At 49.1% G+C, this 19,923-nt stretch overlaps 1 protein-coding gene across 4 annotated transcripts in view; it reads right to left on the bottom strand.

The window, feature by feature from the left end:
• Positions 1–19,923, bottom strand: part of CHRNB2 (cholinergic receptor nicotinic beta 2 subunit) — a 79,504-nt gene continuing 59,581 nt past the window's right edge. For all 4 annotated transcript variants that reach the window (XM_083166978.1, XM_083166977.1, XM_083166979.1 and 1 more), the window contains 5 exons: positions 14,026–14,171; positions 13,533–13,577; positions 12,596–12,705; positions 11,166–12,138; positions 1–519 (listed from right to left, as the gene is read on the bottom strand). In XM_083166978.1, the coding sequence (XP_083023104.1) occupies positions 349–519; positions 11,166–12,138; positions 12,596–12,705; positions 13,533–13,577; positions 14,026–14,171 (1,445 nt within the window). In that variant the 3' untranslated portion in view covers positions 1–348. The remainder of the gene's footprint in view (positions 520–11,165; positions 12,139–12,595; positions 12,706–13,532; positions 13,578–14,025; positions 14,172–19,923) is intronic.

Below are 19,923 nucleotides of genomic sequence, written 5' to 3'. Positions count from 1 at the left end.
AATTGTCTCTGGTGCTTTATTGCTTGTAATAAGTAGTGAAATCCCTATAACATTACCCCCCTCCCCCCTGAAACCTGGATGTGTCTGGATCAAATCTGTGCAGCCATCTTGGTACGTTAACTCACAAAGAGAAATAGAAGACAGAAGGGTTCGTTCTTGAGGTCTTGGCAGGATAACGTATCGCTGGAGTGGACGTTGTTTGGGGACCATCTGCCCCTCCATCCTGAGTAAGCGTTAGCTCCCATGGTTTTGGCTGAAAGGGCAAAATGTTTTTTTTTTTAATCTTAGTAAATCATCACTGTCCTCAGGTGCAGGTTGCAGTACGGCACGTGCACCCTCCTGCGGGGCTCAGTTGGAGGTGGGAGCAGCGTGGTTCAGCTGTAGTAGCGTGTTGGTTGTGTAGTTTTGGAAGAGCGGCTGAAGGAACATGCCAACCGTCCCGAAAACGCAGACAAAGATAAAGATCCACAGGAAGAGGCGGTCTATCACCATGGCAACGTACTTCCAATCCTCGCTTACCTGCAGAGAAATACAGCATTATGCCCAGGGCTTATAGCAGTTACTTTACGTATCTACGGCATTATGGCAGAGAACAGAGAGTTCAGCAGTCAGTCACATAGCAAGTAAATCCCACACACTGAGTTGTGGCCCCAAACCGCCACTTACCAAATAATTCCCACACACTGAGTTGTGGCCCCAAACCGCCACTTAGCAAATAATTCCCACACACTGAGTTGTGGCCCCAAACCGCCACTTACCAAATAATTCCCACACACTGAGTTGTGGCCCCAAACCGCCACTTACCAAATAATTCCCACACAGAGTTGTGGCCCCAAACCGCCACTTAGCAAATAATTCCCACACAGAGTTGTGGCCCCAAACCGCCACTTAGCAAATAATTCCCACACACTGAGTTGTGGCCCCAAACCGCCACTTACCAAATAATTCCCACACACTGAGTTGTGGCCCCAAACCGCCACTTACCAAATAATTCCCACACACTGAGTTGTGGCCCCAAACCGCCACTTACCAAATAATTCCCACACACTGAGTTGTGGCCCCAAACCGCCACTTACCAAATAATTCCCACACACTGAGTTGTGGCCCCAAACCGCCACTTAGCAAATAATTCCCACACACTGAGTTGTGGCCCCAAACCGCCACTTAGCAAATAATTCCCACACACTGAGTTGTGGCCCCAAACCGCCTCTTAGAAACCCTGGGCCAGAATTTTCCTCCAGGCTGCCGGATAACACTGGTAATAGTCTAAACTATCGTTCAAAATATCGGCCAGTGTGTACAATATATAGTACAGTATAATGAAGGATGCTTGCTCCTGTTCGTTAATAATGAGGGTTTTTAGACTCCAGCTAGATCGTTTGTCATATTGTTTAGTGTTTATGCACAATGGGGGTTATTCTGATTCACTCGGAAAGGCACAATCACTAATGGCCAAAACCATGTGCACTGCAGGTGGGGCTGATGTAATATGTGCAGAGAGAGTTAGATTTGGGTGGGGTTTGTACTTCATCTACTTTATCTATATACTGATACCTCTCCCTATGCAACCAAGCATCTGACTAGCCTTCTTCATTGCTTTGTCACATTGCCTCCCTGCTTTTAAGTCACTTGAAATAGAGGGTGTCATTTATTAGAGATCGATGTTGGGTTTTTGGTGATTTTTTTCGCAAAAACGGCAGTTTTTTCATTTTTTTCCCCAAATTGTTTTTTTAATGGGTGGCGATTTGCGGCATAAATCACACTTTTTGCCGCGAAATCGCACTTTTTGCCGCGAAATCGCACTTTCTGAAAGTGCGATTTTTTTTTAACTCCGGAATTCGCATCCAGATGTTTTCCCCATTGAAAAAGATACAAATCGCATTTTTAATGAGATGCGAATTTGGAAATCGCCCAAAAAAAATGGTCTAAAGTTCCAAAAAAAAATAGACCTGATCCTGACTGGCGATTTTGTCAGAAACATGCACAGATCATTGTGATCTGTGTATGGTTCTTTTGTAAAATATGTGTAAAAGTAATAAAAAAAAATGGCGTGAGGTCCCCCCTCCTGTACATAACCAGCCCCGGGCTCATTGAGCCGGACCTGGTTCCAAAAATACGGGGGACAAAAAGCGTAGGGGTCCCCCGTATTTCAGAAACCAGCCCCGGACTCTTGGACCGGTCCTGGTTCCAAAAATACAGGGGGACAAAAAATCTGGGGGTCCTCCGTATTTTGAAACCAGCACCGGGCTCCAACAGCCCGCAGTGTCATGCCACAGCCGGGGGACACTTTTTACACAAGGTCCCCCGGCCGTACCATGAGCACCGTGGCTGGTCAGCCATGGGCGGGGTACCTAGAGGAGTGGGGACCCCCCCCAATAAAGGGGTCCCCCCCCCCAGGCTTCACCCGTCCAGGGCTGAAGCCCGGGGCTGTCACCGGCGTCCCTGGCCATTGGACGCCGGCCTGATAGTGTTAAATTCACATTCCTAACATTGCTTAATACAGGAGAACTACAAGTGCCAGCAGACCTCCCCCGCAGGCTGGGACTTGGAGAACCACAAGTCCCAGCATGCGGGGCATTAATGGGCCCGCTGGGACTTGTAGTCCACCTGTAAAAAGAATGTTAAAATAAAGCACACACACAGAAAAGTATAACTTTATTACACACACACACATCCACACACACCTCACTTTTACACCGCTATACATACCGATCCAGGATCCAGCGCTGGTCTCTCTGCAGCAGAGCCGGACAGCCCGCACTGACAGCAGGCTGAACCGGCTTCCTCGGATGCAGCTAACAGCTTCTGTCGCGCTGTCCCAGCGCGACACAGGCTGAGAGCGTCTCCGGCTTATGTGTCTCCATGGAGACACATAGCTCAGCCAATCAGGACTGAGCTATGCGGCTCCATGGAGACGCATCGCCCAATCACGCTCTAAGCTGTTAGCTGCATCGGAGAAAGCCGGTTCAGCCCGCTGTCAGTGCGGGCTGTCCGGCTCTGCTGCAGAGAGACCAGCGCTGGATCCTGGATCGGTATGTATAGCGGTGTAAAAGTGAGGTGTTTGTGTGTGTGTGTATTAAAGTTATGCTTTTCTGTGTGTGTGCTTTATTTTAACATTCTTTTTACAGGTGGACTACAAGTCCCAGCGGGCCCATTAATGCCCCGCATGCTGGGACTTGTGGTTCTCCAAGTCCCAGCCTGCGGGGGAGGTCTGCTGGCACTTGTAGTTCTCCTGTATTAAGCAATGTTAGGAATGTGAATTTAACACTATCAGGCCGGCGTCCAATGGCCAGAGACGCCGGTGACAGCCCCGGGCTTCAGCCCTGGACGGGTGAAGCCTGGGGGGGGACCCCTTTATTGGGGGGGTCCCCACTCCTCCAGGTACCCCGTCCATGGCTGACCAGCCACGGTGCTCATGGTACGGCCGGGGGACCTTGTGTAAAAAGTGTCCCCCGGCTGTGGCATGACACTGCGGGCTGTTGGAGACCGGTGCTGGTTTCAAAATACGGGGGACCCCCAGATTTTTTGTCCCCCGTATATTTGGAACCAGGACCGGTCCAAGAGTCCGGGGCTGGTTTCTGAAATACGGGGGACCCCTACGCTTTTTGTCCCCCGTATTTTTGGAACCAGGTCCGGCTCAATGAGCCCGGGGCTGGTTATGTACAGGAGGGGGGACCTCACGCCAATTTTTTTTTTTTTTTTTTTGCAATCACAAAATCGCACATTTTTAAAAAATCACACCTTTTCATGACTAAAAAATCGCACTTTCCATCCCGAAAATCGCCCTACATCGCACTTTCTCCCACTTTTCATGCCGGAATACACACCTCATTAAATATTCTATTTCTGGAAAAAAATGAGATTTAAAAAAAACGGCGATACAGGGCGATTTGTGCAAAAATCGCATTTTCGGGAAAACGGTAAACACAATAAATCTCGCCCAGTGACTCCTAGATCTCTTTCCTCCTCAGTAGTTTCCACTATAGTACCCTTGATACTATATTGAGCCTTTGGGTTTTTGAGTCCCAAGTGCATAATTTTGCGTTTTTTATCATTAAACTGCAGTTGCCATGCTCCTGACCAATTCTCAAGTTCACCTAGATCAGTGGTGGCCAACCCGTGGCTCTTGAGCCTCATGCGGCTCTCCCCCTTGTAAAGTGAGGCTCCTGCTCCCACTGCTGCCCGCCGCCCACCGTCCTTCCCAGTCCCCCCTGCTGCCGGTTCCCTGAATCCCTTCTCCTTCTGAGGGGAGCAGAGCGCGCATCGCGCATCTCTCCCACCCCTTACTGTGCATCCTTGTGACTGGGCCGTCCGCCAATCAGAGCTCACGGGCCAGCAGCCAATCAGGAGCCGGCCAGCGAGCTTTGATTGGTGGACAGCCCAGTCACAGGAAAGTGAGGGGGAAGGAGACGCGCGGTGTGCTGTGCTCTCCTCCCATCAGTGACATGACAGGAGGACTGCAGGGGGACACCAGACTGTCCTCTCCCCGCCCAGCGGCAGCAGCAGCAACAACGGTGAGTGCTGCTGCTGGGAAATTTGCACTGTGGGGGCATAGCAGTTTGTGGCACTGTGGGGGCATACCAGCTTTCTGGCACCATAGGGGCATACCCGGCACCGTGTGGTGCATACCTGGCACCGTGGGGGGCATATGTGTATCTGGCACTATTGGGGGCATATGTATATATGGCACTGCACTATTGGAGGCATATTTGTATCACACCCACCCAAGGGGTCAAAATAAACTACGCCCCTTTTTTGGCGCATGCGCCTTCGGCGCACGCATGATGTCGGCTCTTTAGCTTGACTACCGATATTTTTCGGCTCTTTACCTCTAACCGGTTGGCCACCCCTGACCTAGATCATCATCTCACAATGTTTGGCTGTATGGTGGCTCAGTGGCTTAAATATGTGGTCACTCCACACTGTTATGTTGGGGTCTATGGTTCGAATCCGTGGTCTGATGTTAATTATAGTTTTTGTAAATTTTCTTCCAGGCTGCCTTTTAAAACTTATATCAGTCATATTACCAGAACATGTTTGGCTGTGTGGTGCCTCAGTGGCCTAGTTGCATGGTTTATGCACTGCTGTTATGGTGTGGTCCATGGTATGAATCCTTGAACCTGCTTTTAGTTACATTTTTGTAATTTTCTAAATGATATGCATGACAACGATATCTTTATCAATATTATCATTTATATTGTTTACTGTGTAAGCACTATATTGTTAACGACCCTCTTTGTCCATGGTTAAAATCCCTAGACCAGCTACAACTCTGGTCTGCATGATAACACTGATATCAGTCATATTATCAGAACGTAAAGAGGAAAAAGGGGTTTTAAATGGTGCGCTATCACTGAGCAGCCGGCACTGGGTTGTCAGGCCCAACAAAAATAGTTACAAAGAGTGCCGGCGCTAGCTGCTTCAATAAGGTATACTCAACGGTTTGAAAAAGTCTAAATTTTATTTTACACAATAATAATTCAATATATTTCTAAAAAAACATATATGTATGCATACATGAAAAAGCCGGGGAAACGCGTTGAGCCTGATATTTTATGTGTCTGGACCCCCCATCCACCCAAAGAGTGACCAGTCCATCTCTCCCGATGACGATTTATAACTCCACTTAAAAACTAGACCTTCATCTGGGATACACGCCATATTCCTAATCCAGCTAAAAGGAGGACACTCGCCAAATAGGGAGCCTTTGAAATTATAAGGCAAGGACATTCTGGAGTCACCTTCCCTGGACCAGCCCCATATCCAGGTGATATACAAAAAGGATGGTAATATACAAACCACATCATTATGGAGTCCTAGACTTTTAATTGCGCAATTTGCTCATATAAGAAATTTCTTACAGCACCTAATTGAATAATTTATTCAATTTTATTTTTATTTATATATATATTTTGAAAAAAAAAATTCATGTATGCATACATATATGTTTTTTTAGAGATATATTGAATTATTATTTTGTAAAATAAAATTTATACTTTTTCAAACCGTTGAGTATACCTTATTGAAGCAGCTAGCGCCGGCACATATTATCAGAACGTGTTTGGTGGTGTGGTGGCTCAGTGGCCTTGTGTGTGATGGGTTGGTGGCCTAGTTCTGTGGTTCTTTCCCCACTGGTATAGTGCGACTCGTTGTCCGAATCCCTGCATCAGTGATAGGGCCGCATTTATCAAATAATATTTGCGGCTAAATCCATGGAAAAAAAAAAAAAAACATTTTCGGGGGTTAACCGCAAATATTAAGTATCCCCCTAATGTATCACAGAGGATCTCCAATCCCTGCTGCGATCCCCCCTTGCAGCGCTGCCAGCCGCATCCCCCATAGTTTTCTATGGGGGACGCGAAGCTGTCCGACGTATCAACATCGTAAACCCCTGGGCTATCGCCATTCTGATATGGAGATAGGCCATTGTAGCCTATGGCTACACATCGCACTGGAAGTGCATTCAGCGGGGTCGCGGGGGTGCAGCGCATAACCGTGCATGCACAGACTCCCTGCTTCCGGCTCTGGACATCGCAGGGACGGGCTCTTTTCGGAGCCCTGTCCCTGCCCCCTGGCTGGTAATACATTGGGTTGAAGTGGTCAATGGTAAATCCTGGTCGGTAATGGTGAATGGTAAATGGGGCCAAGGCTCAGCTCGCTGGCTGCCACGCTGCATAGTTATCTGTCACTGATTTTTCATCTCAGAATTCTTTTTATCTTACATTTTTTAAATGATGAGCATGATAACGATATCTCTAATATTATTATCATCAATATCGCTGCCTGTTTTACCACTGGTATTATTAGCCTTATTATCAGCATGTGTGTACTAGATGGTTAAATCCCTCCACCTCTGTTATTTATAGAATTTAGGGGCCCCACAAAACAACTGGCCTGGGCTAGAGTGGGTAATGCTGTGGCTACAGGACCCCATCAAGCATGTCCCCTGGCTATGGCATTATACCCCCTGCTAGTGGAGCCTGGTGCTAGTCCACAAAATACAGGGTATTCCTACTAATTTTGTCCCCCGTATTTTGGGAACCAGGACTAGCTTAGAGAGCCCGAGGCTGGTCATGCTCATGGTGGGGACCGCATGCCATTGTTTTCATTATTTATTCCGATGACACTCCCCCAACCTTCATTCCAACCCATCATTTACATTTTTAGATATTTTTTTTATTCCCTGGAATTCGCTGAAACATTTTCGGTGACAGAATGTAAATCTCTGATGCTGAATCTCCCATTATGAATCTGTGGCACAAATCTCTGTGTGTAGGGCCTTTTAGGATTTGGAACATTGGTATCACCATGTGTTTTGATGTGTGTTCGGTCAGTACCTATAATTACACCATACGTGCCTACCTGACCCTCTCCATGCGGGAGAAAATGCTCTGCTCCTGGACTTCCCTGGTAATGTAGGATTGCCATCACCTGTGGGGAGCTAAGTAAAGGTGTTTCACCACAGGTGATGGCAATCATACATCGGAAGCCCAGGAACAGAGCAATGTGTCCTCCTGGAGAGGGTCAGGTAGGCAAGTATGAGGTGACCAATAGCGTTCAGTATGTAGTTAACTATATTGGCGGTGCCCCTAGTCATCTAGTGTGTATAGGGCTTTGGTTGGAGCTACTCAGCCCATCTTTACAAACACTATGTACATGACTGACGGAACATGACTTATTTTTGCCATTGAAATGTTACAAACAAAAAGCATATTTGACAAGGAAATGCTGCCTCCATTCCCCCTCACATCCTGTCACTGCCCCTGTCACATGCAGCCCTGCCCTCACTGACACACCCCTCATCTCCTGATATACTCTGTGCTGCTGGGGACCCTGCTCCTCCCACTATATAACTCTCAGTCTGTGGCTTCCTGCGGCTTCCATTCCCCTCCTCACATCATGTCACTGCCCCTGTCACATGCAGCCCTGTCCTCAGTGACACATCCCTCATCTCCTGATATACTCTGTGCTGCTGGGGACCCTGCTCCTCCCACTATATAACTCTCAGTCTGTGGCTTCCTGCTGCCCCCATTCCCCTCCTCACATCATGTCACTGCCCCTGTCACATGCAGCCCTGTCCTCACTGACACATCCCTCATCTCCTGATATACTCTGTGCTGCTGGGGACCCTGCTCTGCCCACTATATAACACTCAGTCTGTGGCTTCCTGCTGCCTCCATTCCCCTCCTCACATCATGTAACTGCCCCTGTCACATGCAGCCCTGTCCTCACTGACACATCACCCATCTCCTGATATACTCTGTGCTGCTGGGGACCCTGCTCTGCCCACTATATAACACTCAGTCTGTGGCTTCCTGCTGCCTCCATTCCCCTCCTCACATCATGTAACTGCCCCTGTCACATGCAGCCCTGTCCTCACTTACACATCACTCCTCTCCTGATATACTCTGTGCTGCTGGGGACTCTGCTCCTCCCACTATATAACTCTCAGTCTGTGGCTTCCTGCTGCCTCCATTCCCCTCCTCACATCATGTAACTGCCCCTGTCACATACAGCCCTGTCCTCACTGACACATCCCTCATCTCGGTACTTGTGAGTTATCTGGGCGTCCGATTTTTTGATTGTATGCCTTAAGTTAAGGCATACAATCAGATGCGATGCGATGCGATATCGCATCGCATCGCATCGCATGCGACCATCGGATGCGATGACCCGATTTTTCCATAGGAATCAATGTTAAAATGGACTGAGTCCATTTTAACATGGAATTCAATGGGAAAAAGGGGTCCTTTTCATACCCCTACTATCCAAGTGGGCATGGAGTTGGATATAAACCTGTGGCGAGCGTAGCGAGCCACCGAGCCCGAAGCGTGGCGAGCGAAGCGAGCCCCGCGAGGGGACGGTATTCCGTGTCCCCTCGCGGGGCTCGCTACGCTCGCCACGCTTCGGGCTCGGTGGCTCGCTACGCTCGCCACAGGTTTATATCCAACTCCATGCCCACTTGGATAGTAGGGGTATGAAAAGGACCCCTTTTTCCCATTGAATTCCATGTTAAAATGGACTCAGTCCATTTTAACATTGATTCCTATGGAAAAATCGGGTCATCGCATCGCATCGCATCCGATGGTCGCATGCGATGCGATGCGATGTCCCGATCCGACCCGATTTAAAAACCGGACGCCCGGATAACTCACAAGTACCCTCATCTCCTGATATACTCTGTGCTGCTGGGGACCCTGCTCCTCACACTATATAACTCTTAGTCTGTGGCTTCCTGCTGCCCCCATTCCCCTCCTCACATCATGTCACTGCCCCTGTCACATGCAGCACTGTCCCCACTTACACATCACTCATCTCCTGATATACTCTGTGCTGCTGGGGACCCTGCTCCTCCCACTATATAACTCTCAGTCTGTGGTTTCCTGCTGCCTCCATTCCCCCTCACATCATGTAACTGCCCCTGTCACATGCAGCCCTGTCCTCACTGACACATCACCCATCTCCTGATATACTCTGTGCTGCTGGGGACCCTGCTCCTCCCACTATATAACTCTCAGTCTGTGGTTTCCTGCTGCCTCCATTCCCCCTCACATCATGTAACTGCCCCTGTCACATGCAGCCCTGTCCCCACTTACACATCACTCATCTCCTGATATACTCTGTGCTGCTGGGGACTCTGCTCCTCCCACTATATAACTCTCAGTCTGTAGCTTCCTGCTGCCTCCATTCCCCCTCACATCATGTAACTGCCCCTGTCACATGCAGCCTTGTCCTCACTGACACATCACTCATCTCCTGATATACTCTGTGCTGCTGGGGACTCTGCTCCTCCCACTATATAACTCTCAGTCTGTGGCTTCCTGCTGCCTCCATTCCCCCTCACATCATGTAACTGCCCCTGTCACATGCAGCCCTGTCCTCCCTGATACATCCCTCATCTCCTGATATGCTCTGTGCTGCTGGGGACCCTGCTCCTCCCACTATATAACTCTCAGTCTGTGGTTTCCTGCTGCCTCCATTCCCCCTCACATCATGTAACTGCCCCTGTCACATGCAGCCCTGTCCCCACTTACACATCACTCATCTCCTGATATACTCTGTGCTGCTGGGGACTCTGCTCCTCCCACTATATAACTCTCAGTCTGTAGCTTCCTGCTGCCTCCATTCCCCCTCACATCATGTAACTGCCCCTGTCACATGCAGCCTTGTCCTCACTGACACATCACTCATCTCCTGATATACTCTGTGCTGCTGGGGACTCTGCTCCTCCCACTATATAACTCTCAGTCTGTGGCTTCCTGCTGCCTCCATTCCCCCTTACATCATGTAACTGCCCCTGTCACATGCAGCCCTGTCCCCACTTACACATCACTCATCTCCTGATATACTCTGTGCTGCTGGGGACTCTGCTCCTCCCACTATATAACTCTCAGTCTGTGGCTTCCTGCTGCCTCCATTTCCCTCCTCACATCATGTCACTGCCCCTGTCACATGCAGCACTGTCCTCACTTACACATCACTCATCTCCTGATATACTCTGTGCTGCTGGGGACCCTGCTCCTCCCACTATATAACTCTCAGTCTGTGTCTTCCTGCTGCCTCCATTCCCCTCCTCACATCATGTCACTGCCCCTGTCACATGCAACCCTGTCCTCACTGACACATCCCTCATCTCCTGATATACTCTGTGCTGCTGGGTGACCCTGCTCCTCCCACTATATAACTCTCAGTCTGTGGCTTCCTGCTGCCCCCATTCCTCTCCTCACATCATGTCACTGCTCCTGTCACATGCAGCCCTGTCCTCACTGACACATCCCTCATCTCCTGATATACTCTGTGCTGCTGGGGACCCTGCTCCTCCCACTATATAACTCTCAGTCTGTGGCTTCCTGCTGCCTCCATTCCCCTCCTCACATCATGTCACTGCCCCGTCACATGCAGCCCTGTCCTCACTAACACATCCCTCATCTCCTGATATACTCTGTGCTGCTGGGGACCCAGCTCCTCCCACTATATAACTCTCAGCCTGTGGCTTCCTGCTGCCTCCATTCCCCTCTTCACATCATGTCACTGCCCCTGTCACATGCAGCCCTGTCCTCACTGACACATCCCCCATCTCCTGATATACTCTGTGCTGCTGGGGACCCAGTTCCTGTATATATGTTCCCCAGCTCTTGGTGACAGTAATAAGTGTAAACACTCACGCTCTGATCGTCGTCTTCGCTCTTCATGTGGTCGGCGATGAACCGCACGCCATCCACCGCCTCCTCTAGACCACAGAGACACTGACGCACCTTCCCCTGCCTGTCCCGGAAACCATTCACCCCCTCTGGTAACTCGGGGAGCTGCCCCCCGAATTTTTTCACGGTGGCTTGGTTCACATAGCAGGTACAAGATTTGGCGTTGTCTCGGAGAAAGAAACTGCCCGTTGCTCTCTCCTGGTTTTGCCGCTGCTGGCGCAGCCGTTGGCGGGCACAGTTCTGCCGCGGCTGCTTCATGAAGAGGAAAGTGGGAAGTTTGTCCAGGAAGACCACTTTTACCCATGGAGGCATAGTGTGCGTGGTAGGGGAACGGTGATGTACGTTCAACACACACACGCTGGTCACAATGGAGAAAGTCACAAGAACCATGGTGAACATCAGGTATTTGCCGACCAGTGGCACATCGAGAGACGTGGGTGGAACAATCTTGGAGATCAGAAGTAAGAAGACGGTCAATGCCAGCAGCACTGAGATGCAGAGCGTCATCTTCTCCCCGCAGTCAGATGGCAAGTAGAAGACCAAGATGGCCAATGACGTAATGAGGATGCATGGGATGATGAGGTTGATTGTATAGAAGAGAGGCTTGCGTCGGATGATGAAGTCATAGGTGATATCCACGTAGGTCGGGTCTTCCGGGTTCTCGTTCCTCCTCCCCGGAAGAGCAATAATATCCCATTCCCCGCTAGGCGTGAAGTCATCCAGACTAGCCACGTCGCTCTTCAAAACGAGGTCAATCTCCGTTCGGTCATATGTCCATGAGCGGAATTTCATGGTGCAGTTCTGCTGGTCAAAGGGGAAGTGCTTGACCTCAATTTTACAGGCGCTTTTATAGATGGCAGGTGGAAGCCAGAAAATACTCCCGTCGTAGGAGACCACGGCGTTCGAGTAGAAGGACACCTCATACATTCCATCCGCACTGAAGAGAAAGAGGGCTCGGTTAGTGCGGAACACCGCAGGGAAACCAATGACTATGAAAGGCAATCAGCTACCGAACAGGAAATACCCAAAGCTTCATCGCCTCTTCCCGACACACACTATGGGGTCAATTCACTTAGCCGCGAGTCGGTTTGTCCTGGAGAGTGAGTGCAGGTATGAACTTGTGGCGCGTAGTGGGCTGCCCCATGGGGGTTAAGACCCCACTGCAACTCATGATGCTTGCAGCTAACTGAATTGACCCCTAAACATCTTCAAAAGTCCAACCAAATCGGTGACTTCCACCCAACCAAGCAAACTGCACAGGTCCCACACCAGCCGTTATCGGCATAGGTTCTCTTGTCGTTCTCTCAGCTGATGGGATCCACCAACAATCATGCTAAGGAATGTGTGTGTACAGTAACTGGATCGTTATTAGACACCCCAAACATTGCACTCACTTGTTGTAGAGCACAACGTCCGGCAGCCACACGTGCTTGGAGGGCAGTCGCACTTTCTTCATGTTGTCAAACTCAGCCGGGTTCCACGTTAGCCTGTAATCCTCCCATTCCTGCAATAAAGGGCAAGAGGTCAGGTAATGTTACCAGCTCAGTTCATAAGGTGTCAAAGACCCTATGGAACCAGAGAGGTGGTAGGGGCTATGGGGGCTCACTAGCAGGTAAACTTGGTGCCCAGGTGATTGGCTAGGTTGCCTTGATATCAATCCGGAACTAAATATTTTGCAGGTAAATATATATTAATTGATTTTTTTCAAATATATATATATATATATATATATATATATATATATATATAAAAATATAGATTTAATATATTGTCAAACCTAGTTACTAAAACAAACTAAAATTGTTAGTCAAAAACACATCCCCAACAGTGGGCGCCAAGTGTGTGATGTGATTCATTCTATTGTCCTATTTAGGAAAACATGAAATATATACGCTCCTCAAACAGTCCTGCGCCCATCGCTGCCGCATTGGCCGCACCGCGCTTCACTTCTCTACATCACCCACAGAACCACCCGCACTGTCCCACAGACAATCAGGAATGATTCTGTAGTACTGCTGTAATGTGTATTGAACTGTGCGCTCTTTATTTGTACTGTATTCTTGTTATTTATTCAATGTTATGCCAAGCTTTGTCTCCCTGTATTGTTCCTTTGTACGGCGCTGCGAAACACTTGTGGCGCCTTATAAATAAAATTATAATAATAATTCTGGTGTGCAAACAATCCAGCCTTTACCAGCCTACATGCCCCAACATCAGTGCAATAACGGCATCCATTCTGTTTAGTAGGAGTATGACTAAAGGTCGGTTTTGTGAGATGTCGGGTTTCCAAGGTAATGTCAGACGCATGTCTCGTGTTTTACGTGGAGTTACCTGTGTCAGCCAGACGTTTGTAGTCATGATCTGCTCCCGCTCATGCTGCAAGGGAAAAATAAATCCAGGTATAAAAAAAGCCCGTCAGTGCGAACCTTATTCTCAGCGATCCGTCCTCCCACCGGGGCCAGTACACAGGATTTATAATCACACGGTATAAACTATAATACCCATTGAAGCAACCCGGGTTATTGCAGCGTAAATCTGCAGGCTGAAAGTGCCACAGCCATGTTTCCCGGGTCGAGCAATCCGGCATTTCAACCTGTCCTGTTTACACTATGGAGGAGGCAGTGCTTGGATACCGCATCAGCTTAAAGCGCTGCCTTCTCCCCCACTCCCCGATGACTATCAGCCCCCCCTGACATCAGCGAGGTTGCTGTGGGAGCTTTCTGAGGTCACTCCTGAGACAAAATTCCTGGGTGATCATAAATAAACTGCGCCTGGTAGTACGGTATGACCCCCCCACGCACACTCACACATCTGTAGAACTTACCACACTGATGAGCTGGGCGAGAGACACCATTAGCTGGACGGTGACCTGCTCTGAGCCGTTGGTAGCCGGGCGGATAAGCTTGTTGTAGCGGGAAGGGTCCAGCAGGAATTCTACCAGGCGCTCCTCTGTGTCCGTGCCGAGGCTTCCTGTAAGGTATGGAGAGCATTAGGGTTGTTGTCACTGGAAACCACATACATTTATCATCATCCCAATCACTAACTGCCTATAGGTGGCGCTACTGCACTCAACGCTTCTTCCAAAAACACAACTTCTTCCAAACTGTCCATGCGAGAGAGGGGGCCACACTTGAAAACTGTTTTGGGACAGGCCTTTTAAACAGTATGATTTCAAATTATTTAATAGCCACAATACATATATACATATATATATATATATATATATATATATATATATATCTCTATATACACACCCTTAAGAAAAAGACACATTAAAACTAGATCCATCACTCCAGGTACCAGCCTATGATGTACAGCAGATGAGCCTACTGTGCTTAGGGGACAACCTCTGTAAGAATAATATGGAATTATGCCACAAGGATAATGTGGGGAATATATTATAACAGTACAGATCAGCTGTTGGTTGCATTGTTCTGTACAATGTATAGTACATACGTATAGTAACGGCTGGCGTTATCACCAGAGCATGACAGAGAACCAATCCTCTCTCACCAGCTGAGGCCATCTCCACCAGAGCAGGATGAGGGAAGGCGGACACCGTCCATCACTCAGTACTGCCTGTGCTGACAGCTCTTATTCTCTCCTTGTTAATGCTGGGAATTCCTCAGGGGTCTGGCTTACACATGATCTCCCACTTTCCTCTAACACTTTCTGGGTAAGAGTCGCAGCGTGACCATCTCCTAATGGTTCCTGTGGGGATTGCAGAGGATGGTGTCACCTCCTAGGTGTGAGCTGGAGGCCTGGAAGGACCCGCAGACTGACTGATGGGAGCAGAGCTGCCGGGGAGGGGAAGGGGGGGGGGGGGGGGGGGGGAATAGGTCTGGTTTTAAAAGTGCTCATTAACCTTTTGTCATAATTAAGTAAATGAATGTGCTCGATCTATCGGTGTTAATCTCTGCGGAGCTCAGTCTTGCTGGGATTCATTTCATTTATTTTAAGGTACACAAATTTCAACCACAATAACGGGCAGCATAGTCAGGAGAGCGGGCACTGACAGGCACGGGGTACAGAAGCCCACATCCAGGGTGTGTTGTGCCCGATATACTGCTCTGGGCCCCTAGAGGCAGCCCATATGCACCTTCTGTGCCAAGACTCTGCCACCTTTAGTATAAGACTATTATAGGAACAAGCTGAAACGTGCCAAGCTCTTCTAGTGTATAGATGGCAGCGCCAGCATCCCAGGTAACCACGCCGAGCTCATTTATAAATGCAGCGTGTGACTCATGCACCGCTCAGATGCAGGGGGGGTCCCTGGCCCCCCTGCAGCTAGGATTCCCCCTGCAAGAGGCTGTTACACAGAAGCTGCAGCTGGCACATTGCTCTGTGAGCACCGCTGGGATTCCCACTGTGCTCGAAATATTGATGGAGCCGCAAACAGATTTTACTTACACCAGCATAGGCCCCCCACCAGTGCATGTGTGTATATATTATATATACTCCTTCCAGTGTAACAATAATCTATGATATGCCTAATGATATAATGGGTGCAGTACGGAGTGTCCTGGAAAACTGTTGGCATTAGGCATTACAGTTGGCGCAATCTGCCATTATAGTATTACAGCTGCGCTCTGGGTGGAGACATGAGTATCCCTTGCACCAGGGGGTACGCTACACCGCCGGATATCATAGAGGCATGAGGCACACCGTGTCTCTTTGTTGCCGTGATTTTACCGTGACCTGGTAGGCTGGATAGCCGAGGCCTGGCTGCACTGGGCACCCTGCACGCCCGTCACATGACACTGTGACACATACACGCCACGTCAGGCAGAAACAGGCCGCTGTCCGTGTGCCCAGGGTGAGGATCGTGCAGACGGATAATGCACATGATACGTGGAGTCTATAAATTATACACAGCCTGCTTCTGCAACGCTGAGCTGAGCCGCCGTGACAGCGCTGCTGGAGGATCTTGGGTTCTATAGTGGTTGCGGAAGGCCAATAAATCCCATCCGAGCGTCTCTCTGCTCACGCCTGACGTCACCCTCTCCCCTCCCGGCTGCTCCTTCCTCATCACTCTCCCGAGCTTTCAATTACATCATTAGCCTCCTTCTCACAAGCTGCTGTCCCTTGTCCGTCACGATGGGTGGTGATAACTGGTGCAGTTAACAGAATCGGCATTTGAGACGTACGGCCCTTCTGTGCCTGGTGTCATCGCACAATTACTGTATGTTATATGACAGTCAGCAACCAAGCAGAGCGAGTACACACTACCTACTGTACACCGGCCACCATGCCGACCCCAATGCAATAATAGAATACTGCACATCGTACAACTATACGCCAGCATAGGACTTGTATCCGAATATACACCATTGGACAATTCCGCCGAACAAAAACAAATATAAAAATTTGTTTCAAACCCATCACTGGTGAGCTGACAATTCAACCTGAACAGAAAGCTTTTCTCTCCAGGGAGCCAGGATTATGGATGCTTGTTACTTTGTGTAACAATGTTGCTGCACTCCACACCACACTCTCTCTAACTCCCCGGCAGTCCCAGACTCATTCATTGGTGGTTTTTGGACACACAATTTACCCACAATGTGCACACAATCCGTGGTACGATCCAGCTGCTGCATACGACCAGTCTCAAGATCGATAGTTTGCACCTAAACTGGCAACTCAAATGATGCTGGTCGCGTGAGCCCATGTCATTACACCGTATCCTTACATATAATGCTATGCACCTTGTTTAAATGCTATGCTGTTACACCATATACTGCTATGCCTTTTGTTCAAAATGCTGTGCCATTGCACCATATACCGCTGTCTCATATTCAAAATGTTGTGCTGTTACACCATATAGTGCTATGTCCCATGTTCTAAGTGCTGACGCATTATATTGCCAAATCCTGTCAATCAGGAAAATCACTGAAATGTTATCCCAGGTTCCACAAACAAACCATCGGCAAATGTCGTCTAGTAGACACTTGTATATCCTGCTACTGCCGCCGTCTCTTTTATCTGGGTAATAAGTGCTGTTATTATTGTTAGCATCATTATTATGTGACATCTGCCTGACAGTTGCTGGGACCAGCCAATCACAGTCCAGTATGAAGTACACAGATAGTCATCAAGGAACAACGATGGTGGAAGACAGAGTTAACATACAATCATATTATATACACTCAGATACTGGCTGATGTGCCCGGTGTCACCATACACTACAGATGCTGGGTGATGTGCCCGGTGTCACCATACACTCAGATACTGGCTGATGTGACCGGTGTCACCATACACTCAGATACTGGCTGATGTGCCCAGTGTCACCATACACTACAGATACTGGCTGATGTACCCGGTGTCACCATACACTACAGATACTGGCTGATGTGCCCGGTGTCACCATACACTCAGATACTGGCTGATGTGCCCGGTGTCACCATACACTACAGATGCTGGGTGATGTGCCCGGTGTCACCATACACTCAGATACTGGCTGATGTGACCGGTGTCACCATACACTCAGATACTGGCTGATGTGCCCGGTGTCACCATACACTACAGATGCTGGGTGATGTGCCCGGTGTTACCATACACTACAGATACTGGCAGATGTGCCCTGTGTCACCATACACTACAGATACTGGCTGATGTGCCCGGTGTCACCATACACTACAGATACTGGCTGATGTGCCTGGTGTCACCATTCACTACAGATACTGGCTGATGTGCCCGGTGTCACCATACACTACAGATACTGGCTGATGTGCCCCGTGTCACCATACACTACAGATACTGGCTGATGTGCCCCGTGTCACCATACACTACAGATACTGGCTGATGTGCCCGGTATCACCATACACTACAGATATTATTATTGTTATTATAATTTTATTTATAAGGCGCCACAAGTGTTTCGCAGCGCCGTACAAAGGAACAGTACAGGGAGACAAAACTTGGCATAACATTGAATAAATAACAAAAATACAGTACAAATAAAGAGCACCACAGTTCAATACACATTACAGCTTAAATGTAAGTAGTGAGGACCCAATCAACATACAACTAGAGGCTAGATGCCAATGATGGAGATGAGTATGCAGACGAAGATGGTCACTGAGTGTTGGAGTATAGGAGAGCTGTGAGTGACATGTGAAGAGAAGTGGGCTTTGACAACAGGAGGGAAGAGGGCCCTGCTCGGAGGAGCTTACAATCTAGTAGGAAGGGGAGACAGACAGATTACAAGAGGTGCAAGCGAGGGGGTGGTGGTTAGATAGCAAGATGTAAACAGGCAAGGGGTCGGAGAACCATCTTGTTTATGCAGTGGAAGGGTATGCTTTGATGAATAGGTGAGTTTTCAGTGCCCGTTTGAAGCTTTGCAAGGTCGGGGAGAGTCTAATGGAGCGAGGGAGTGCGTTCCACTGAAGGGGTGCAGCACGGGCAAAGTCCTGTACTCTAGCATGGGAAGCAGTGATCAGGGTGGAGGAGAGACGACAGTCGTCAGCCGACCGTAGAGGGCGGGAGGGTGTATGAATGGAGATGAGGTGTCACCATACACTCAGATACTGGCTGATGTACCGGTGTCACCATACACTCAGATACTGGCTGATGTACCGGTGTCACCATACACTACAGATGCTGGGTGATGTGCCCGGTGTCACCATACACTACAGATACTGGCTGATGTGCCCGGTGTCACCATACACTACAGATACTGGCTGATGTGCCCGGTGTCACCATACACTCAGATACTGGCTGATGTGCCCGGTGTCACCATACGCTACAGATACTGGCTGATGTGCCCGGTGTCACCATACGCTATAGATACTGGCTGATGTACCGGTGTCACCATACGCTACAGATACTGGCTGATGTACCGGTGTCACCATACACTCAGATACTGGCTGATGTACCGGTGTCACCATACGCTACAGATACTGGCTGATGTGCCCGGTGTCACCATACACTACAGATACTGGCTGATGTGCCCGGTTTCACCTTACACTACAGATACTGGCTGATGTGCCCGGTTTCACCTTACACTACAGATACTGGCTGATGTGCCCGGTGTCACCATACACTACAGATACTGGCTGATGTGCCCGGTGTCACCATACACTACAGATACTGGCTGATGTGCCCGGTGTCACCATACACTACAGATACTGGCTGATGTGCCCGGTGTCACCATACACTACAGATGCTGGGTGATGTGCCCGGTGTCACCATACACTACAGATACTGGCAGATGTGCCCTGTGTCACCATACACTACAGATACTGGCTGATGTGCCCGGTGTCACCATACACTACAGATACTGGCTGATGTGCCCGGTGTCACCATACACTACAGATACTGGCTGATGTGCCAGGTGTCACCATACACTACAGATACTGGCTGATGTGCCCGGTGTCACCATACGCTACAGATACTGGCTGATGTGCCCGGTGTCACCATACGCTACAGATACTGGCTGATGTGCCCGGTGTCACCATACACTACAGATACTGGCTGATGTGACCGGTGTCACCATACACTCAGATACTGGCTGATGTACCCGGTGTCACCATACACTACAGATGCTGGGTGATGTACCCGGTGTCACCATACACTACAGATGCTGGCTGATGTGCCCGGTGTCACCATACACTACAGATACTGGCTGATGTACCCGGTGTCACCATACACTACAGATGCTGGGTGATGTGCCCGGTGTCACCATACACTACAGATGCTGGCTGATGTGCCCGGTGTCACCATA

This window comes from Crinia signifera, chromosome 12 (assembly GCF_055691185.1).
Source record: "Crinia signifera chromosome 12, ASM5569118v1, whole genome shotgun sequence".
In the NCBI taxonomy this organism is placed as follows: domain Eukaryota; kingdom Metazoa; phylum Chordata; class Amphibia; order Anura; family Myobatrachidae; genus Crinia; species Crinia signifera.
Note: the sequence above shows the minus strand (reverse complement) of the source record. Positions and strands in the feature narration are given on the sequence as shown.